This window comes from Mercenaria mercenaria, chromosome 16 (genome assembly GCF_021730395.1).
Source record: "Mercenaria mercenaria strain notata chromosome 16, MADL_Memer_1, whole genome shotgun sequence".
Lineage (NCBI taxonomy): Eukaryota > Metazoa > Mollusca > Bivalvia > Venerida > Veneridae > Mercenaria > Mercenaria mercenaria.
This window is the reverse complement of record NC_069376.1, coordinates 55,452,186-55,475,907: the sequence shown is the minus strand read 5'-3', so window position 1 is coordinate 55,475,907 and position 23,722 is coordinate 55,452,186. Positions and strand designations below refer to the sequence as shown.

The following is a 23,722-nucleotide window of genomic DNA, read 5'->3' as shown; positions in this document are numbered from 1 at the left end:
CCTTTTAGGGGCCGCTAGTGTTAAAATTATAAATACCTTTAAAAGATTTCTTCTTGTGAAGCACATGATGGGTCTTCATCAAACTTAAGTTGGTCTGTAGGATAATTATGAGGTACTCTCCAAAATTTGTTCAAATGGGGGCATGTGGCCCCTTTTAAGGGCTACTAGAGCTAAAAAAGAATGGTCTTTAAATGACTTCTCATGAACTGCTTGATAGATTCCTAGCAAACTTGTTCTACTTCGTTATTATAAGGTCCTTTCCCAAGTTTACCCAAATTGGGGCACTTGGTCCCTTTAAGGGGCGGCTAGAGCCAAAATTAGAAGTACATTTAAACGAATTCTTTTCATGAATCTTATGAAAGATCTTCATCAAACTTGATCAGTAGCATCATTATAATGTCCTCACCCAAATTTGTTCAAATGGGATGGGTGGCACTTGGCCCCTTTTAGGTAGAGCTTAATATAGAAAATTAAGGGCTGCTAGAGTTAAAAATGGAAATGCCTTTAAATAGCATTTTCTCATGAATTGCTTGATGTGACTGCATGAAACATTGTCTGGAGCATCGTTATAATGTCCTTACCAGAACTGTTGAATTGGGGGCACTTGGACCCTTTTAAGAGGGCCGCTAGAGCTTAAAATAGAAATGTCTTTAGATGTCGACTTTTTCTCATGTACAGCTTGATGGATCTGCATCAAACTTGGTTTGTAGCATCATTGTAAGGCCCTCTGAGAAATCTGTTGAGTGGTGTTGCGTGGCCCTTTTCAGGGACCGCTAGAGTTAAAAGTAGAAAAAAAGCCTTTGTATGACTTCCTCTGATGAACCACTGGCTGGATCTTCATCAGACTTGGCCTGTAGCATTATTGTAATTTCCCAAATTTTGTTCAAATAGGGGCACATGGCCAAGGTTAGTCAGATGAGCTACTTTTGCCCATTTTGGCCTCTTGTTTGTCAACTCTTGTGATATTTTGGCTACTTCTTTTACATATTTGGGCAGATTTCTGCCAAACCTTACAGGAATTATCACTCCTAAGCTTAGTTATACATGTCGAGCCCTCCATGGCCGAGTGGTTAAGTTCGCTGACTTAGAATCACTTGCCCCTCATCGATGTGGGTTCGAGCCTCATTCGGGGCATTGAATTCTTCATGTGAGGAAGCCATCCAGCTGGCTTACGGAAGGTCGGTAGTTCTACCCAGGTACCCGCTCGTGATGAAATAATGCACGGAGAGGCACCTGGAGTCTTCCTCCACCAAAGATGGAAAGGCGCCATAAGACCTATAATTGTGTCAGTGCGACGTTAAACACAACGAAATGAATAAATAGTTATACATGTCATCGGCATGTTCTGGTTCAGGGATTAGTGTGAAGCATAGAACGTTGTGCATGTTATCATCATGGCCTGCTTAAATGATTTCCAGCGGAGTAATATCCTTGATTTTTCATATTCTTTGACCTGTGTTACGTCCACTGGTTGGAATTCCACCAAACTTCACAGGAGTTACCACTGCCAGAACTAGGTGTGTATATCGTCGGAATGCCCTGGTTCAGTGATTTTCCCTGGCGTAATGGCCCTTAATTTTTGGCATTTTGCATTTTCTGCATTTTAAGCGGTGGGAGCTAGATGTACATTTTTCGTGAAAAACATTGATTTGTGCACTTTGAATTTCCTCCTACTTTAAGCTATTTAAGGGGACGCATATTGCTACATTCACAGTTCATACAGCAATGCGGAAGGGGTGCATATTCAAGAAATTGATGGTGGGAAAATAAAAAACATATTCCTAAACTGATATAATACTGATGGACACCTGTAATATTCAGTATTTTGTGGATAAGGATGTGGTACTATGAATGTAATAGGAAAACAGAGGTGTTTGTGAAAGTACATTCAACACAAAATATTAAGCTTTTGTATAAGGAAAAAACAGGTTTTTTACAATAACAGTGTTCCAAATAATGTTGAAGGGATGAGATTTTCTTTCTAACACACCAGGTTTGCTTAAACATGTCAAAATTTAACGCCACGTCAGTTCATCTCTGGATGGACGCCATATTTCTCATTGATAAAAAATGTAAACAAAAAAATCAGAGTGGGATTAGCATTGCAAGGGCATAACATGACATTCTACACAATGAATACCTTAGAACAGATATCTAAGATGCTACACAGGTCAGGCGGGTTAAATGCATAATGTCGATCACTTGAAATTCATCTTGAAAAGGTGGTTAATTTTAGTTTGTTTACATGGTTTTTAATTTTCCCACGACTTCTCGGCGATTCACTGCAAATGTATTACTGCGCCGGACGAAAGGTAACTCTAATAAACAACGGGAGACAACTTAGGTGTCAGCACGTGTACGATTTTTAAAAAAACATGTCGATGATTATAATTTCTTATCAAATAATGAATCCTATTCAGATATTCGTCTTTAATATTAGAAAATTATTAATTTGTGTGGGCATTTGTCAAAAAATATTACTTACAGTGGACTACTTTGCGCATCAAACTGGTTTCCGCTTCAGTTGTGAGGCACTTCCGTTATACTTTTGACAACATAACAAAACACAAAATGAATCAATAAAGTCACTTATAAACCGACTGCTACTTAAATCAGTGTAAGTAAAGTTGTTGTTACAACATTATACATGTTCGTTACGTTATGAGGTAAAGTTTATCTTGAACTGCATAATCTATTAATAACGTTTACATGATATTGCATTTACAACTTATTTGACCCCATTTTTTTACGTGAATGACAGCATTCTCGTGCAACTCGTGCAAACAGAGTTATGAAAAGTATGGTGGAGAATTCAAGGACAAATTATAAATGACATTTAAGTGAGGATAACTGTATATTCGTCCAGTTTTGATCATTGACATTCCTGCTGTGTATTAGTTACTTCTGTGAACAAGATTAGAATGTTGCTTTTGCACATATACACATTGATCGGACCTCTCAACCAAATTTCATACCTTATTTTAGGGATTTTTAAGACAGTACATTTTCAAAAGTTTGTTGAATGTGTTTTGATATTTAAGTGCATTGTAGTTCATGAATACCAAGTTAAAAATTAATAATGGCAACATTTCTAGGCCTTTATTGTAAGCCACTAGACTTCTGTAACGATAAATGTTTAATGTATTAAGGGGAATATACTCTTTTAGTTTTGGAATGTGGCATTCCTTGACCACCGTATCTTTTCTTATGCACTACTTTGTAAACAAACTAAATAATGTGTTTTAGCTCACATATGCCAAATGAAAAGCAAGCCAGTGAACTTATTTCACATTCTTTCTTTAAATTAGAATCTGTAGGACATTGATAAATGTTTGGACAAAGTGAAGCACTATTATTTTCGCACCAAAAAGTCTTAATTGTTGACTTTGAATGTACACAAGAAGTCTTATGTAATTCAACAATAACTTTCTTGTTTCAGTTTTTCTCATTTTTATTTTAGTGAGCAATCCTTTGTGTACTTATAACAGTTGAAACAGTATTCATTTCATTTACCAAAACCTTGTACTTTTTTGCAGGTAAATTTTATAATACCCCACCCACTTTTTTCTAATTTCAAAGTATGCGTCCCCTTAAGCATGATATGGATTGTGTGATTTCAAAACAAACGTGTCGGCCTACGTACTCGCCCACAGTCAGGCTGAAATTTTTCAGTAAGTCCATTTCCAGCACGTCTGGCATAGAGAATATAACTGATAAATTATGATGATTACATTCAGGTATTTAAAAACTTAAATTTACTTTGACATAAAATTAACCGTTGTAACAGGACTACCTGTATACCGAGTCGTCTGCTCCATTCGGAAAAATCCGGAAAATTCCGAGTCAGCCCGAGTCTTCATTTTAAAAGTAAAAGTGATGTTATAAAACAGCCAAAGGGTAAGTTAAATAATATATTTTTTTAAATTATTTTTACAGTTGAGTCGAGCAATAATTATTCTGTAGAACTTCACCGAAGCAAAAATGATTATTTTCTCTGTTTTTCGTACTTTGTATAATATATAAACAAAACTTACCCTAAATTCTAGCAAAAAAATAGACATTTACAATTGACGTCAATGGAAAAACAAGGTTAGTACGTTTAAAAGTCCAAAGGGTAAGCGAAAGCGTAAACTTAAAACATTTAAAATTATATCATCATTTAGATGAAAGATTAAATCAACGAATGTCACCGAAGCAAATTCGTTATTTTAAACCATTTAAAAGATATAGCGAATAAATCGAAATTATCCTTCTTTATTTAATGCGTCAAAAAATCGATAATACCGATTTTTGGAAAAATTGAAAGTTCAATATGATTGAAAAATGATAAATTGATTGAAAAAAAGTGTTAGATACTGGTAAAAACTAAAAAGGCAGAATATTTTTAGTTTATTATCTCCATTCTTTCAGAAGCGTTGCAATGGATTACTCGTTTCTGTAAATTAAATATATTTGGTTATTTATCAGGATACATTGCACAATTCATATACCGATAAGTTTGTAGAACAGAAATTACATTTTTATGGATTTTTGACAGAACAATATTTTCTCTAAATTGTCTAATGAAAATTACATATGTTTTTGTGACATATATGATCCAGTTGAATTCTAAAATAATTGCAAAGATTGTGTTTTGAATGGTTTTCTTAATATAATTGTTGTAGTTCTTTTTTTCACATTCCATTTTGTTGCACTTTCCTTTCAGTTGACAAACAGCGCGATGTACGTTTCAGGAGACTATTCCGTACTTTGAAATGCGCGGATCCATTTAATCATTGCCTGTATGTTTTAACTAGACTTGGTCTTCAGCATATATGATGGAAGTAATGGAAGTGGGTCTGCTTTGCAAAGAAGCCTGTAACCAGTTCTGTTTCAGTTCAGTGAGTTTCTGGGATTACGAGTGTTTGAACCACCACTACCAGAGCCTGGACACTTGGTTTACAGTATATCTGTGATTCCAGTAGGCATACGATTTGAAACTACTGAATTCCATGCCTCGAGATATTTTATTCCGATGCAATTTTGATGAGAAACCAAAATATTCAGTCTTGTTTGTCGCTCTGTAACTTGAACTGTGTTGATGCGCCGTGAAAGTCAAATCTTCTTTAGAATAAACGCTTTACACAGAATGAATAAGATCTCATTCGAGCTCTACACTGGCCCATGTGCTATATCGTAAGCTTCGATGCACGCAGTGATCTCCGGAGGCAGACGAGATTGTGCAGTTTGGTAAGGGAACATGTCGCGTCCAGATTTATAAGAATTTTGTGACGCTGCAGAATAATCTGGGTATGACGCCACTTCCGGTTTAGGCTCATTTGGAGAAATAAACACTTTTGATGTTTTGGTAGAAGCGTACACTGGCGCTCTTTCAACAACTTCTGGTGAGGGTGTCCATCTGGTTTCTATTGGTGGCTGATAAGTTTTCTCAGGCGTCACTCGTTTTGGTGTTGGTATTCTTTGTTTTGTAGGTGATCGTCTTACAGGAACTGTTGCAATGATAGGAACTACTTCCGGGGATGGCGAATGTCGTCTGTACACTTCCGTCTTCTTCGGCGACTCTGAGCATTGCACACCCTTTGATTTCGTCGGGACCTTTTTAACTGACTGTGTAATGGGAAGCGGGGCCACGACTGAAAGCGTACGATTAATTTGATATTATGTTTATAAACTGAACGAATGCCTAATAATTTTATAAAATTGAGTTTTTTAATTCAGACAAATACGCTTTATGACAAATTTTCGGACCTAAATTAATAGTATACGTTCTGAGTATACTTGTTTTTTTTTCTTACAAAGAGAAACGTTTTAAATTAAAACAAAGAATACTTTATTGACCGGAGAAGGTAATGCTATAAGACCAGGAAAAGAAATGTTACAAGTAAAGTAGTGAAACAATAAACAAAACGTCCCTTTTAACTTTACGTATAAACATATGGACACCGCGTATATAGTTTAAAGAAAAAGCTTTGGGTACGTCTTGTGGTGCGTTTAAATTAAGGCTTGCCTATTCTGACAGATTGAATAATTACTGTGCAATTGTTGCCCTCGGTAGTTCTTATACGTTCAATATTGGAGTTCAGAAGCTGTGATTGCCTTTTGCCAGTGCAATTTAATCACAAAGTACTTAAGTTTGTACCTGGTAAAGGTGAAGTTGATGATTCTGCCTGCACAGATACCGTTTTCATTTTCGCTGGTTCGTACTGTGTTCCCACTGATTTTGTTTTCGAAACCTGAAAAACATGAATTCATAGACTTTTTTTTATCTAACATTGTTCTTTTATTTCCGAAGAAAAGTCCATATTAGGCACTACTAAACATTTTTAACACGACTTAAGTAATCAGTTGTACACATGCATGGATGTTTTTTTTTTGGCTATTTCCAATCTCCCGGTCCATAGAAACTCGCCACTGTAATTGTAATAATGAATTTGAATGATGTCAGGTAAAAGGAGTTTTCGTTTTTTACCAGTAAAATATGATGTGTCATGTTAAAGAAAATATATACTGTATTCCCATATATTTCTTAAAGAAAACTTGTTTGTTTTGGTTTCTTTCGTTTGGGTTTAAGTCACATGACAACTTTCCAGCGTTAATGACGCCCAGTAGAAATGAAAGATGTGCTCAAGTGTCTCGGTAGAAACACGGACTTTCCATAAGTCAGCTGGATACTTTTCTCACGTTTCTGCATTTAAATGATGGGTTTGAACAAACACTGGAGAAGGGCAACTGATTTGATATCAGAGATTTTTACAGCTCGGCCATGGAAGCCTAGTTAAAGAAAAAATAAAATATATTAAAATTTAGGACATATGATACACCCAAATTGACGCTTTTCTTTTGATAGACTGCCTGTACTCTATGACTAACAAAATGAATAGTTGGGAGATCACATAAAGAGCATTACTTGTCTCTCTTCTCTTGATGTCTATTGAAGCGACTCGTTCACACATTTTAGGGGATTTTTCTTCTCTAAAAATTCCATTAAAAGTCGGTACTGTGAAAGAAACCAGTGGTACAAACCTCATGGTATAATGTTTTCATAATAAATAACCAAAACTATTGTGCAGAATGGTGTAAGCCTTTGCGGCGCTTTTGAAACAGCGGAGAAAATCAACATTCTTCTTTACAGACAGACAGACAGACAGACAGATACAAATATCTAACACTTATTTCCACTCACTTCATCATTTTCTTAAGTGTTATATATACATTCTATGCCGAACTTTGCAGACATGAACAGTCTGAAAATAGTGAGCGAGTAGATTTAACATGATAGTGGTTTTGTAATAATGTAAACTTTTATATGAATAGATGTCAGTATATGAAAAATACATATTCGTACCTGTGTTTGCGTTGTAGTGGTTTTCAACCCCGGACCGATGTGTTGCGTGGACGAGGTTTTGTAAGACTTTTTTAACGGTGGCGACGGCGGAGGCGGTGTTCTCTTAACCGGGACAACGGCAGGAACCACCGGTCTCTGCTCTGGTCGCGTTTTCACGGGTTTAGGTTTTTCTTGTACAGAGTATTTATTTTTGGATCTTGTAGTGGAGCTGCAGATATAGCATAAAAATTGTGATCTAAATGTTTCAAAGTCTAATGCAATTATTGGACAATCCGCTGTTTAATTACCTTTTAAAATCAAGTTGATTTTAGTTTACATAATGTAGAAGTTTGACTCATATTGATTATTTAAGTTTCACAATGCAAACAACCGTCTGCTTATCAATCTACATAATGCATCGAAAATAAGACAAATACATGGACGAATATATTTTCTATTAGTAATTTTACTTTTTAAAAATGACTTCGGAAAGTTCCTAACGTATAGATTATAAATTAATGTTGATGCCTTATTTTTGTCCCTGGAAAGTGAGAAAATATCTGTTTATTTGATATTGTTAAACATAAAACTTTAACTCCCCTGCCAAGTAAGTAATTAGCATGTCAACATGAAAACATGAATTCAATAACAATGAATTATGGAAAATATTAGTAGGCCTACATACCCCTTAGCAGCAACTGTGTCTTCTACAAATCCATAATTCCAATGCCTCAAACCGGCAAAATTATCTTTGTTTAGTTTATAGTTAACGTCTCTTTTATACATGCCCACTGGCTTATCAATATACACTGGCTTCGACTTCAAAGGGTCTTTCGGTGAAATTGGGCGTGACTTATAGGAAGTCATTGTTTTAGGCTTATATTCTCTATACTGGTATTTTGTTCCTTTATACTCCGGACCCAAATTGTTAAGTTTTATATCCGGGCCTGTCTGATTGCTGTAACAATCAAACGTAGGTTTTGATTTTAATATTCTCGATTTTGATGATGGATCAAACGGCTTTGAATACTTGTCCAATCTTTGATACTCTCTGTACCTCAACGGATCTGCATGGGGGCTCTGTATTCTCACCATACTGTAAATCACACAGTAGAAGCTTTTTAAACTTCTCTTCCCTCTTTTTTTCAAAACTAATCTCTTTAATATTAGTATATCAACAATATCAAACAATATCTGAACGAAAAACCTTTTGAGTTTTCGTCTAGCAAAGGAGATAAAATATGTTTATTATATATACAATAAGCGTTTTTATAAAATATCTGTAATATATTCAGTTTTGAAATGAAAAATACGCTTTATGATCAAAACGAATATTTGCTAATTACAAAAATGTTGCTTTACAAGTATAAATAAAATTGATATATCTAAAAATGATATTTCTTTGATATTAAAACACGGTCTGTTCGTCTTCCGTTATCACAATTCTTAATAGTAAAAACAAATATGTTGTATTTACCTAAACAACTTCTTTTCCTTTAAGCTCTAAATCCATATTCGCATAGGTGCTGTCGAATACTCAATTTCATATCGAACTATGTATGATATGTAAATATATAAATATGATGGTGTATATATATACCAATGTATAGGAAGATTATTGAGGCGAAATCAATATTTAATATTTTGACGACGAGCCTTTGATGCGATATTAATACATTATATTGAAAATCACTGATGTCAGACTGGCCGATATTTTGTCACCCGTTTTTGTAATTTGTTCATTTTAAAATATCGGATTTCAGTGAATAGAAATTCGATCTTTATGACCTCAAAGCGTGCTGTAAATAACTTGCAATCATTTAAATGAACTGCTGAAGTGATTGAACACTGAATTTGTATGCTACCACCCGCTGTTTTGCTTTTTAAATATAACAAAATATACCGATACAATGTAATTTTAATAAATTTCAAACATAAAAGTATAACCATATTTGGTCTACTTCGTATTTGTTTTGTTAGCGACTTACGGCGTAAAAAATCATTCTCATTTTATCAAATCAGTACGGAAGAGCATCAGTGCCAGGTGCGTTTTATTTATTAACTCGAAATTTCGAGTTACCTAATTCGGAATTTCGAGATACTAAGTCGAAATTTCGAGTTAATAATACGAAACTTCGACTTCGTATCTTGCCCTTCCGCAACGTCTGTCCGTCTGTCAAAGGCCAAAAATGTAATGGACGACTTTTGACTCTTCGAAGTGGAATCATCTGTCTACACATCGATATATTGTACCCAACATGTAGCGACTTGAACATATACTATCATACATCAATGTATAAACTACCCCCATAGCCTCTAGAACTATTCCAGAGCAGGATATATACCTTCATTTACATGTATAGTATGTTCATGTGGTGGGGGCTCGAACTAGGTCGAAAACCTTCCAGATTTGGTCAAAATAGTGAAATATTCTAAGTTTGAATACTTCCCGGTCAACGTCTATGGCCTCTCCTCAAAATCTAGCTCTATCCAGGTACCAGTCTTGGTCAGACTCATTTCTACACGTTCATGTAGGGTATGTCTAAATTTCCTTGCCATATGGGCTCAAACTAGGTCGTAAACCTTCCGGACTTAAACATGGTTTAAATAGTGATAATTTTTTATGGGCAAACGTACTGCCCGGTGATCTCAATTATATGACCCTGTAGAGCTACCCGATGGATACACCAGGTACCTAATCTTGGCCAAGACCTATACATCAGCATAAACTGTTGTAGTCAGTAACTCGAAATTTCGAGATACGTAACTCTGAATTTCGACTTTATTACTCGAAATTTCGACATACGTAACTCGAAATTTCGACTTAGTAACTCGAAAATTAAGACATAAACTTAGTAAATAAAATACACCTGGCACTAATGCTCTTCCGCAGATCAGTGATCAGTGCTTCAAAATATTCATTACTCGAAAATACGGTAGTGGGTGTTTTCTGATGTCTACATGCATATCACGCATCTCAGTCACGTGACCATGGTTTTATTGTATTACGGTCAACGTCATATGTTCTGGTAGTTTTTGGACCTCCAAGACATTGCAGTCTCACAAGAAGTGAAGGATGGAATTTCTGATTAAAAGATGCTGTATATTGTTATCTGCACCTTTAGTACCTTCTATTAAACCTTTATCATATGCATAGGAGTTGGGGTGGCTTTCAGAGTGGAGTCAATCTCAACCATATTTTACCTTTAGAATCATTCAGAATTGAGGATTCCGTGTCAGTTTCAAAATCGACCGGACTGGTATTTTTGCACACCGGACTGGCGTTTCTTACAAATCTGACTGGCGTTTCTTGCAAATCTGACTGGCGTTTACAGGGACTTTACCCATGCCGGAAAACCACATTTGGCGCTCTCTTGCTGTTTATATCGTGCATTGGTTATATATAGTTTTATGTAAATAGATGCTCTTTGTTCCTTGTATTTCTCGATTAAATAATAAATGATGACACAGTTTGTACGTTTGCAATAAGATTTTTATAATTTTCTCGTTTTGACTGTTCTTGTTTTATAGTTGAAATGACACTAGCATATAGCTTATAAGGTAGGCATCATGGAAATGATATGAGAAATTATACAAGTTTTATTATTTCACACCCGTTAATCGGATGTAAGCAAAATCCGTTTGTTTGTTCTCATAAACCAATGAAGGACAATACACATTTTTGCGTGTGTAATAACGTGTCCAGAAGCCTGCGGGAGTGTGGATGGCATAAATTCTCCCACACTGAACATACACTAGAGTACATAAGAGTACTGAATAGTACTCTTAACCTAGGTTAAATCTAGCCCTAACCTTTAGTTAGTATATTATACACTCAATGCATGCATACATCCAATAGTTTGCGCGGAATTGTTGGTGACAGCTAAGCCATCCCCCTCCCCAAATTTCGCCCTTCAGTATCTTGAATACGTTCCTATGCCCACATTCATTCAGCAGAGACTGTGTATCATGTAAATATGAAGGCTAAGATTAAAAAGCTTTTGTTTGACATGTCAAATCTGTTCCAGTCTAGTAAGCACCTAAGTACTAGGATGAAAGAAGAATCTAAACATTATACATATTGTATCATAATGACCAAATACAAGAAACACTCCAATACAAACGAATTTTTTCTTAATGAACCCAACGGAAAATAGATGAAACTATAAATTCCAATTAAATTTAGTTCAATAAACTTAAGCTTTGACGCACTTGAAAGAAATACTCATTCTGTATTAAAAGTTTTCGTCTACAAAATATAAACTATAGAAAACGAGTGACGTCACTGTAGCTTTGAGAAAAGTATTAATTAATTAAACAAGAGCATTGTTTCGCACATAACTACAGTACCGATTCACATCTAGATCCAGAAAGGAAAATAAAGATAAATGTCCATTGTCACTACAAATATTCGAAAGTTCTTTTGTTTGTTTGTTTTTTAAGCACGAAATTCGGAGAGGAAGGCGGCGAGTTTGTGTCTACAGCTTTCAAACGTTTAGTTGACTATGTACATGGTTTCTCCAGATGAAACCGTATAAGCATCCGAGTCTAGCAAGGAACATTGAAAGTTGGTCATGGCCACTGCGACACAGTCTTGGGTTGTGAAGCACGCATAACAGCACTGTTCCCAGGTCCTTGCAGGGGTTACTGTCAGTGTATTGCCAGTTCCCGTCGCATCAGAAACCCTTTTGAACATGCCTGCAATAGAAAAATATACCTACAAAATAAGATCGTCTATTGAAGGTTTCTTTTGTGCGATATTAAAGCATTAGAGTTAAATATCATACAATTATTGACTAGTGAGCAAAGAAATATGTATTGATATTCACTCGGTGTGAATATCAGGTCATATTCCTTGACCAACTAGTCAATATGTCTTTTATTTTATATGATAATATAAACTTTTTATATTCGAATTCATCAATAAAGATAACAATTATATTTTTATTGATCATTGACATTTTGACGAATAATGCGTAAAACGAAGAAAACCGACGAAGAAGAATGCCATAACAAAGAATGCCGAAAAGGAACAAACTCCAATGAGGAAGAATGCCAACGACGAAGAATGATCACGAAGAGTGATTCCCGTATCAATTAGCAAAGAAGTAGCGTTGTGTTAGCAAAACGGTAGCAGTACCACTCATCACCAAGACTATATTTCGACCATGATCAAATGTTTTTGCTTTGCCGATCGGCTCTGGGCTTATTTATATGTCATATAATAAACTTAGTTCATGCATGACTTTTATGTAAATCGCGAGTCCAAAGGTTGTGTTATATGACTGGTGTATATTCAACACGTGTGTACTCGGCTAATACGTCAAAAAATTAAAAATAAATCTGAGGAAAAAACTTTCAGATGTCATGTAATAGTCAATTACTGAATAGCCTAACGGTCAGTACTGACCGACAAGCCATTCAATAAGTGTATAATAATATTACACTGAAACAAATGCTCTCTCTTTGTATAATGGAAAGCCAAATATAAACAGGGACATAAAAACTACATTAGAATATAATACAAATTCCATGTGGCGTAAAGTAAATTGGTGAGCAAATGCCCAATTCAAAACTATGTACAACCTTTATCCTGCTAAATTTCTAAAATGGACTGGTCCACGATTCAACTTGGGCAGTGCCACTTATTATTCAAAGGGGTGTTCACTGAAAATTTAGTGACTGAATAGCGAATAGTGCAGACCAAGGATGTGTAGGCTGATCTTTGTCTACACTGGTCGCAAAGACAGAATCACTTGCCGCCGCCAGCAGGCTAAAGGTTTAGCAGATTGAATGTTGAATATAAAAAAAATCATAACATTTCCAAAATTATGTTAAGGTCATAACTATGATTAGAATTAATAATCATCTTGGTAAAAAACCGTAGGAAAGTGAACATTACCAAAGCTTGGTTTAAACCCCATCACTTCTACCTCACACAGCATCAGAGGTTCCTTGGTGTCTGGGTTCCTGGTTACTCGGATCCATCTGGCAAAGATGGTTTGGGACATCTGGAATTGGTAGGTTAGGATACGTTCTGGTTTGTGCGCAACTAGCCTGTACGTTGTCGTCGTCATTCCGGTATAAAATTCGGTACCTACAAGACTGTCATCTGTAAATAAAGAATACACGTCAGTAACGGTCAGTGGGAAAACAATGTTTTACGTGGAAAGCATGTTTGGTTCGTTTTGGCGATCGACTCATATAAATGTAGCTTACAAGTTGTTAAAAATTAAAAAAGTGGAATATTTGAATTATTCGAATTAATACATTCTGAGAGCGTACAAACTTCTAGATGAAGATTCATATTCATGTAGAGAAATCAGCTGTACTAATTCAATTTGTCTGGACAAAAACATTCAATGTACGAATTTTATTTTAATAGAAATGCAGACTTTATATTATTAAAGAATGTTCGTTGTTATTGGTTTGTATCTACTCACTATACCCGCTGTAGGCTTATTAAGAAATGTGTAACTGAATATATTAGTCGTTAAGGTCGGAATCTAATATTTTTATTCACACGAAAACTGTGTAAATACAACGTAAAATTATCGGCGTTTTCAACTGACGATTACCCCGATACCTTAGTCCGTATTTTCTTCTTGTGCGGCATCCACCACATTGATCTTGTCACATACCTCAGTAGTTTTAGGTGGGTAAAAATGCAATTGCAAGTAATAGCATGGTCATAGCCAAACAACGTTTAGAAACATGACCAGTGAAACATTAAAACTGTTTCTTTTTCTGTAACATTTGTAAAATAAGATTTTTGTTGCTTTCTGAGTTGTTTATTTTGTTATATTTGGTTCAAACAATATTTTATTTTCCAAATATGCATTCCATACAAACATATATTATTGTGATAGTATTGAGGAGTAAGCTTAAAGCTTGCATTAAAACCTCTTTCCTGAAAATAATATATTTTCTCACGCATCTTTTAATTTACGCTTATAATTGGAATAAAAAAATCTAACTCATTTTCATACTCAATTGCAGCAAAGCTCTGCAGTTAAATTTATGAACTATTATTAATTAAGTAAACTTTACTGAAGTCACTTACCACAACAACTGTCCCTCCTATTGTATAATTTAACGCTGTCAATGACATAAATGTCGCCCAGATCAACTTCCCAGTAAGACCCATGTGATTTAGACGTGTGCGAGCACGAGCCGCCGCTCCAGTATTGGTTTGTGCTGCCATCTACCGCCAAGTCAGCCTCGCCTTCGTCGCTGTACTCACTACTGCTCTGGTAGGCTTGCTTTCCGAGAGCGACGTTAGTTATATCTTTAAAAGATTTTATATCTTTTATGATATTTTATCTTTGTTAAGAAAGCATTAAAGGTGGAAATTTAGTAGCGGGAAAACCGTTATATTTCTGAATTGATGGACATCTGACTATTAATCACTTATTACTAGAGAAATATTCATACATTTAGTATCATATGAAAACATTCCTGCGGGCAAAATGTCTACCGATTTTCTCGGATAGAACTATTAATTCAAGAAAAGTGAGCCCAAGAAATGTTATCAAAGAAAAATAATATCCTTTTAATTTTCCTGTTTTCATGCCTTTATGATAACTGTAATTCGACTGCCACGCAAAAACTGAGTTTTTCTATGCATATGCAGTGCGTCATATTAATGTCTGGCTATCAATTAGATAAAATTAAGGATTTTTTTTAGAAATAATTCCTCTTATATATTCTGACTTCATCAGTCTTGGCTCTGATACGTAACTACCTTACTACCTATAAAGAAAAGGGGCATAATTATAGGAAAGCCCCAGGCGTTATATCCTGTGCACAAAACATAGGGTCTGAACAGAGAGTGCAGTCATTAAAAGCTGTCACATTTACTGACCTCTTGGAGATATCCTCCCTTATCTTTCATATCTTCCTCTGATTCATTTAGTAAAAATATCGATTATGTGATTAATTGATACAGAATAACAATTTAACATTTGTCATTCGTGCATTATCACCTGATATTCAGCGTAGTCTAAAAGTTCACTTCGCTTCAAAGTACTTTACTTCAAAGTACTTAAAGTTGATGTGTTACAACGTGTTTGGAAATAAAGCACCGTTAAAACAAAAAAAAAACAAACAAAAACAAACAACAACAACAACAACAACAACAAAAAAAACCCTGACAAATGCATGGAGGCAAACTGGTGTAGAATCAGAACTATTTCAAGTGAGCAATACTCCAAGTCACGAGTTATGCTTTAATGTTTTGCTACCTGTGATTGTAATACAGAAACATAATGTATGGTAATACTGTACAGTAATATTTTTTCCACGTGTGAACATTAAATAAATGCCACCGGACTTGTTTCACAAAAGTTGTCCTATATTCAAAATTATGCCATCATATTTTTATTTTACCTCGGTTCTTGGAACACTAGTATTTAATTTTTAAATCGAATTTTCTTAAAACGATTTTCGGGAAACACCTTGTACCAAAGATCTAACATTGTCCTCGTGAAACGGGTCCTTGTGTTTTCTTTTACTTCGTTTTGCATTCTTACAATTGTTTTTGTTTTTCAACAAATGTTTTGAAATTTCTGTTGAAAATAAAAAGGCACTTATATTTGTTTATTTTTGAAATATGATTATAGTTACAACAACTTACAACTTTACAACTTTATATTTTATTAAAGTGTCACATGTAAAACATTCATAGCATTTTTACATAATGTATAAAACAGTCACGTTCTGTTCTGTTCTGTTAAAACAGTTTTACATCCAGCCATTACTGACTTATGAGACACTAAAACAGTATAAGACATGAATTTGTACATCAAGATGTTTAGTTTGGAAGTATCCATATTGTTGACCATCATTTACAGTTGACCGAACTCTCGTCAGGCTAAAACACAACGTTTGTTACTACTGTATGTATTAGTATTTTATTCAATGATCAGTACTTACTTTAGCATTTTAAGCGAGTCCACAGACTCTCCTTTGCATGTTGTCAAAACTATGAAACTTTTTATATTTTTTAAGTATATTAGTCCACGTTTTTGTAAATATCAGTTATATAGCTCTGAAACGTTGTAAACGTCTTATTATCAATAGACGGCTGAGTAAACCCTCTTACAAATTTTGTTATACTTTACTTCAACAGTAAATTATAAGTGTAGAAGTGAATATTTTAGCAAATAATTGTAAATTGTGCGACGAAGTTATAGGTGATGAAGTCCATTTTATGTTTTTATGTAAAATTCTAGGCGAGATAAGAAAGGAGTATATGCCAGGAAAATATTTTTCATCCACTCAAAGACATTCTATGTCTTACACATGTTATGGGTCAATGGCTTTCAGTAGTTTGTAAATAATCTCCGGTATCACTGACCAAAACATTAGGTCATTTTTCAAATCTTACAAAATGTAAGACGTGATGAACTATTATCACATGAAATATCCAACCGTGAAAAGCTAAAGCTAAAAACAACCGAATCAGTGATTGACAGAACTGGTAAAAAATCAAACAAAAACAACAACAAAAATGAAAAAGTGTATTATCCTGTACAACAATTTTCAGGAAATAATCAAACAGGTACTGCAATAACTGGGCATGCATGTCAGTGATGATGTCACCACAGCAAGAAACATTTCTTTTGCCTCAACTGGCAAATAATTACCAAAAAAAAAAAAAAAAAAAAAAAAAAAATAAACAAACAAACAAACAAAAACACGTTACTATTATAATTATTTTAATATTTAAAAAAGTTAATACATTTTTAAATTAATGCAACGCTAAAATGAAACCAGACAGTTTGATGTATATCGTGCTGTTTTTTTTTCTTTCTCCTTTTTAACGATGTCGATACATTTATAAAATAAAATAGTTTCGGACTCACCATTGCCTTTTATCCCACATATCAGCAGCACTGCTAACTGTACAAACAAGTACATATATCGCTCTGAAATTTTCATTGTTAAAAAAAAAAAAAATAACAAAAACCCGTCTATATTCTTTATTTCAAATTTTAGAGCTGGTGTTTTACTGATTGTATCCACCTGAGTTTTGAAATGAAATAATTCTGTCGCAACTTTGCCAGCCTATTTTAATTTTATCTGTCAGTAATATGAATAATGTATTGGTCCAACAATTAATAATCTATATTGTTAACTGTATAATGCATCGTTTAGCGCGCCGATGTCATTTCCGTGTTCCATGTAATTATTCATTATGTAGGTCAGTGCCATTTTATTTTTGCCATCACCTCTTTATTCATTCATTGTTTTAATTTTGTTTTTGTTAGTTTGAAAATTTGCATGTTTTATGTGATAACTTACTTTTCTGAAAAATAAACAAAAGTCTATACTCTCCCATAGGGGTCAAAAACAGAAGCCGCTCCATGCATAGGGTACATAGGAGGAACGGATAAAAAGCAGAAAACACTTGGAATTCAGCTACGTGCTGGTAAGTATAAAAAGAGATTATAGTGGATCTAACTGAATCTGATCAGTATTATGTAGCGTGCGCTCTCTGTAAACATTTTCCCATTACCAAGGTACCTCTTTTAACTTGTTTGTCGTCTAGATTTCATTTATAAATCGTTTTAACGTATCTGTATCTAAAATGTTTGTTTCTTATTTTGTCAGTCTTCGACTAGCCCCAATCACACCAAACTAGTTCTCAAAACGTCCCGACCCGTCCTAAAATGTCGTGAAACAAGCTGCGATCTGGCTAGAACGATTGTACTTTGGCCGGCTAATACTCGTAATGCGATCGTAGTCAGTTCATAAATAAAGTTCTCGATATGTCCAACATGTCCTTATCCCGTCTAAAGTCAGTTTATAATAAGTTCAGTTTGGGAAAAATTGCCCGTTCCCCTCATGTAGACACCGTTTGTAAGAAGTCCAAGTCCGTCTGTAGTCAGATTAAGGCATTCGTAACTAGTCATACTTTGTTCCAAGTTTTAACTAGTTTGTAACTCGATCAACTCGTTCACAGACAGTTTAACTAGTTCTGATTACGTCCTCATCTCGTCCCTGGTACGTTCAGAACGTAAATTGTTTCACGTTCCAGCCCGACGGTTATAAAAAGCCATCACGTTTCGTCCAGTTCTCATCTTTTCCATCTCTCTGGAGCGTGTTCATCGCGGAGAAGGCACGGGGCATCGTTGGATGTAGACCATAATTACATTTGGGTGCAGCCGTCGATGTCCCGACTAAGACCGGAGGGAGTGGCCCTGAAAAGACTTTGGACGACGAATATGGGCCATACAGACTCTCAACGATTCTATACGGGGGAGCCATCACTGTTCTTCGATACTTTATCACACAAATAGGCTTCGGCCACCCGGCTCTACAACTCGTGTGATACTAGTTGGACTCCTGTATGGCGCCAGACGGCAACACAAGCTCGACGAACGCTGAGGTAAGCAACTTCGAGGGACACTCCAAGTGACACGAATGTTTAGACCAGACAGAAGAGCTACTAGTACGGTTCACTGACGGCATGCAGAGAAGACCCCAAGCTTCTCAAATCCTACGCTCAACGTGAGGGGTGAGAGAGGAGGGGCGTCGACCCCAGCGACGAGGGGCCATCCTGCACCACGCGGAGACCAACAGCCCTTATAAGGGCGAACTTGCCACCTTACTTCCGTATTGTCTGCAACCACGTCTCGGGTCTCTGTCGCTTATGGTCTCATTGGCCGTCACAGTGACCCACTTTTGGCTTCAATTTTGTTGTGGACTTTTTGGCTTATACCCTTCGGATATTGCGTAGAGGTAAATTTTCTTCACCACTTTGGCTTCAAAAATTATCTTAAGCGGCATGCCTGGTGACATGCTGGGGGTCTATACTCAATATAGCTAGATGCTGTACTGTGCACAAATGGGCGGATGGCCCCTCCTAAAATTAAATACTGACTGACTGCCCAGTTCTCATTCTCGTTTGTCTCCTCAACCCCTCAAGATAAAAAATCCACAAGTTGGCAAGTATCAATATGCATCCAAAGAAAAGTGGAACCAAACACAGACGGGGTGTAAAAGACCCAACGTCTCATAGCTCCTGCACAACAGAAGCCGGTACAGAGCCTCCTGAACCAGCCCCTGAACGGGAAAGTCGAGAGGACGAGGACAGAGTCAGAAACCTAAGAAGAAAAAAGCAAACACGTTTGCCCAAATGTTGAACGTGTACGGCAACGTCCTGTATTTATACCCTTCCTTGTGTAATTGTACTACAGACGGGATCGACACTGTAGGAACTGAGAACAAACGTAATAAACGAACTAAAATTAAGAACCTACTGCGAACTCTTAGAACTGGTTAGAACACCAAGTTTTGTGTATTCTTTCATTCAAATCGCAAGTATACTCTTTTAGAGTGAGGTGATTACTGATGATGATGATGATGATGATGATTATAAAAAAATATCGTATTGAGCAAACAACTTCATTTGCCTATAAATCTGAACAAAAATAGCTGTTCATAAAGGAACACGTTTTCAAAACTCAGTGTATATCAACCTCTGATTGTCCTTCTCGAGCTAAACTGTTACTTTATATGGAGCTTATAATAATAAACCAAGTACCTTATAGTAAAATTGCATATTTAATAGGTACTTTTTAATCATGTGTATTATTTAACTGACACAATAGATACCGTAGTAATGTAGTTCCAAAGAAACTAGTTTTAAATGCAGAATTAAATGTCCATATACAATAAACTTTACTTTCCGAAAACATATTTATTATCATTATTATTATTATTTTATTATTATTATTGTTATTATTATTATTATTATTATTATTATTATTATTTTATTTTATTTTATTTTAATTTATATACGAAGAAAGTAACAATCCTACAAATACAGTACTGCCGTGTGCAGTCAGTTTCCTAGTCTTAAAATAACTTGTCATTCAAACAACGTTTTTCTTGGCTGTCGAGAACTTGTCGAGTTCCGGGCAAATGTAAACTTAATACGGCTACGCCGAAAAAATGGAGAATACGGTCATGGTGCAATTTGATGAACAATAAACAATGTAAGATTTAAGTTATTGGATATAGTACATATAAATGTATCATATCAGTTACAATTTAAGCAATTAAACATCTTGGTCAGCATTATATAAGAGCAGACATCATGTGCCTATATATGAATAAGCGCATGTATACACATAGCTTGGCATCTTGGTACATATCAGTTTTGTTGATTACTCTGTCTGCATGATAAAATGTTGCCATTAACTTCGGAAATGAAAATACCCCCTGAAATACTCTAGATATTATTGCATTGTGATAAAAACGATTTAAAATGTCAAGAAATCAATATGTTAATAAAAGCATCTTATTGGCATATCGAGAAACTAGTGACAGGAGTTGATTTAAATAAAAAACTTCATTTTCATGTCACTGTTTTATTATTTATTGTTATATTTTGAAAACTCCAAAAAGCGTTCGTTAATTGCTTTTCAATACCATTTATAATGTAATAACAATGAATGAAAACCACTTTAAAAATGTCACCGAAACTAAATCACAACGGAACTGATTCAATGGAGTTTCCTGACGCGGCACTGTTTTTTTTCTGTATTGAATTCTGTCTCAAATGATAACAAAATTACTGCAAAAATCTATGATAGATATAAGTACAATGTAACCAGTGCAGGAGAGCTCTGTCAGGTGGAATGAATAGAGTACATTGATTACTGGAGAGGTTTAGTATCTAAAAACCTAGTCTAGACTAGCGTAAATAAAATATATCAACATTATTGCTATTTAGTTGCTTGTAAAATACTCGCATAATATAATTATTATGTATTGAGGTACATGTATGAAACTGCTCAATTGACATTTATACCACCAGAACATTGCATCTCTGATCGTAGTCTGAAAGCTTAAGTTTAGTACCTATACTTATCATGTACCGTTATATTTGTTCATAATTATAGGCATCCTGAAATACAGACAACTTTGAAAAAAATTGTAGAACAAAATATATTTCAGGTATGCAGTATATATCCGAGTAAAAAGGATGTTAAACGGAAGTATCCAATTCAATTTCTAAGCTAAAGTTTCATACACAAAATAAAAGAGAATGGTAACGTGAGTTGTACAAAACTGGCTCATGAAAAGCTCTTTTAAAGTAAACCAATTCCTCTTGCAGCAGTTGGAGTGGTCCAATGGCTACATTGTTTGACTTCGAAACCAGGGGTCGTGAGTTCGAGCCAGAAAAGCTTCTGGAATATGAGAATCTTTTGTTGCACCATCCTCCTGCTAAAACTAATGTTCTTCAAGCTCACAGAGTATGAAACACATTCTTAATGGTAGAAAAAAGTTCGTTTGTCCTTAAGTTTAATGTTATAGTTCTATTTAAGCAGTATGTGTACTGGTTTATTAGAAATAAGTATGCACCTCTTAGAAATTACAGAAAACGAATGAGGACATTCATTTTCATATTTAACACATCTATTGGTACCTTTGCAAGGTTTTTTTTTTAAATTTTAACAGCTAGCTTTTGTGGACTATTTAACGCAACTGGCAAAAAGAGAACAATGTAAGGCCTAACAAGTATCTTAATTCAAGAATTAAATCAAGTCTGCCTGTAGAGATCTTATGTTCTACTGTTTTGGAAATGGTTTCGTCTTCAAAAAAATAAGGTTTGGCAATATCTTCTCCTTAAATCCTCTAACAAATTTAAATCTGTAATTACAAAAGAAAGGATATTCACTTAATCTTTTAAGTTATTTTTGTAAACCGTCGGTTAACTTGCTAGCTTTCTTTGATTTTATAGTAAGGATTTAGTACACCCAACGCTTTGCACCCCAGTCACACATACGGCGCGGATAGCTACGTCTGGCCGCGGATAGAAACGTAGTAATCCGTATCGATCCGTACCTGAGCCGTACCTCAAAGTAGTAATCCGTATCAATCCGTACCCACACTTGGTCAAAACGTATTCAAGACTTATCCCAAACTTGCAAGTTTGTCCAACTTTTGAACATGCACAAAAGTTTGAGCGATCTGTAGCCATTTGAGCGTAACTTTAATCCAACTTAGTTGAAACTTATTCATCCGTAGTTAAACGTACTAAAACGTAGTTATCCGTATTACAACTTACCTTGCTGTATTGATCCGTAGCTGAACGTAGTTATCCGAGGCTGTCCACACGTAAGCATAGTTCAACGTAGTTCACCGCAGACCCGTCCACGCGCTGGGCAAGTTGCCAGGCGCAGTAAAACGTAGTTCAACGTAGTACTTATTCGCGTTCTGTTTTTTTTTGTTCCCCGTTTCTCATCATTTTTCCCGTACTGAGACCTACTGCTCCGTTCCTCTCCGTGTTCGGCTCCTAAAGACCAATTCCATTCACACCGTACCTCAACACACGGACATATCCGTATGTGTGACTGTAGCTTAACGGAGACAGGCAAATCAGTCTAACATGCATTATAAAACTGTTAATTCAGACAGACATGTACTTCACTTAAGCTGTATAATCCACCAGTCTCCATCTTGGGACTGTTTTATAAACTGGTTGTGTTTGGAAGCAGAGCTATAATGGATGCTCAATATCTACTGCTAGCAGGAATGATACAGCTATACTATGTACCACCCCATCCCCCGCTGAAGAAAACACAGATTGTAGAGGAACACTCACACAATTAGACGGACAAACGGTAATATAGGAAAGTCCAACTTCACGCTGATATACATGTAAAGATTTGGCATTCGCATCCGCACTTTATCAAATCTGGTATCTTCTTCACCTTCTTACAGAATGTGTTATGGATGGTCAGGAACAGACAGCATTTTCATATCTCCTTTGACAGCGGATGATAAACACAAACTGGCATGGTTAATTTATCTCCTTTGACAGGGGATGATAAACATAAACTGGTATGGTTAATTTGTGGGCCTAGACGGCACTTACGGTAGTATATACTCCCGTTCGTGAACAGGCTCAATTAAACAAGGATTTCAAACAGCATAAACTGAAACTTGAACAAGCATAAGGTAATTTCGTGGAAGGAGCGAGGAGGGTAGTTGACAAGCAAGATTAGAAATGGTTATAGCATAGGGATACTAAAAATCAATGTGAAAATAACAGATAAAAGATGATCAATATTTGTGTTAAATTTCATGAAGATCCATCCATGGAGTACTTTGTTGTGTGCGAATTTATGGATACATTAATTGATGGGTATTTGGTACATAACACATTCTTTAAGAAGGTGAAGAAGATACCAAATATACATCAATAATTCTGTTTACTGAAGTGGTCCTGACGAGACTTACACTTGCACCACCGCCCTATGGCAATCTACATTTGTGTCAAGTTTCATGAAGATCCACTTAGAGATATTACTTACATACAGTGAAAAATATCTAGTTTTACATATTACTAACTTTGCTTTAACTGGGTCAATGGAAATGATA

The 23,722-nt window shown here is 35.5% G+C and overlaps 2 protein-coding genes across 2 annotated transcripts; both read right to left on the bottom strand.

Moving 5' to 3' along the window:
* Window positions 1-3,998: 3,998 nt before the first annotated feature.
* LOC128549228 (proteoglycan 4-like) lies at window positions 3,999-8,925 on the bottom strand. The gene is made up of 5 exons (XM_053525745.1): window positions 8,802-8,925; window positions 8,010-8,420; window positions 7,346-7,553; window positions 6,140-6,233; window positions 3,999-5,633 (listed from the first exon to the last, which is right to left on the bottom strand). The coding sequence occupies exons 2-5, from the start codon at window positions 8,417-8,419 to the stop codon at window positions 5,152-5,154; spliced, it is 1,194 nt and encodes a 397-aa protein (XP_053381720.1). The 5' UTR covers window position 8,420; window positions 8,802-8,925; the 3' UTR covers window positions 3,999-5,151.
* Window positions 8,926-11,393: 2,468 nt separating this feature from the next.
* On the bottom strand, window positions 11,394-17,245 carry LOC128549345 (fucolectin-like). The gene is made up of 4 exons (XM_053525952.1): window positions 17,191-17,245; window positions 14,388-14,612; window positions 13,227-13,436; window positions 11,394-12,022 (listed from the first exon to the last, which is right to left on the bottom strand). Exons 1-4 carry the CDS (start codon window positions 17,243-17,245, stop codon window positions 11,820-11,822), a joined length of 693 nt encoding a protein of 230 aa, XP_053381927.1. The 3' UTR covers window positions 11,394-11,819.
* Window positions 17,246-23,722: the final 6,477 nt, after the last annotated feature.

Excerpts from the sequence above, each read along its gene's own strand:
- LOC128549345 (XM_053525952.1), bottom strand. The coding sequence starts at position 17,245 with ATGTACTTGTTTGTACAGTTAGCAGTGCTGCTGATATGTGGGATAAAA. Across the intron at positions 14,613-17,190 it reads ATGTGGGATAAAAGGCAATG|ATATAACTAACGTCGCTCTC; the intron begins GTGAGTCCGAAA and ends AATCTTTTAAAG. Across the intron at positions 13,437-14,387 it reads TAGGAGGGACAGTTGTTGTG|ATGACAGTCTTGTAGGTACC; the intron begins GTAAGTGACTTC and ends CTTTATTTACAG.
- LOC128549228 (XM_053525745.1), bottom strand. The coding sequence starts at position 8,419 with ATGGTGAGAATACAGAGCCCCCATGCAGATCCGTTGAGGTACAGAGAG. Across the intron at positions 7,554-8,009 it reads GACACAGTTGCTGCTAAGGG|CTCCACTACAAGATCCAAAA; the intron begins GTATGTAGGCCT and ends CTATATCTGCAG. Across the intron at positions 5,634-6,139 it reads ATCAACTTCACCTTTACCAG|TCGTGGCCCCGCTTCCCATT; the intron begins GTACAAACTTAA and ends GTACGCTTTCAG.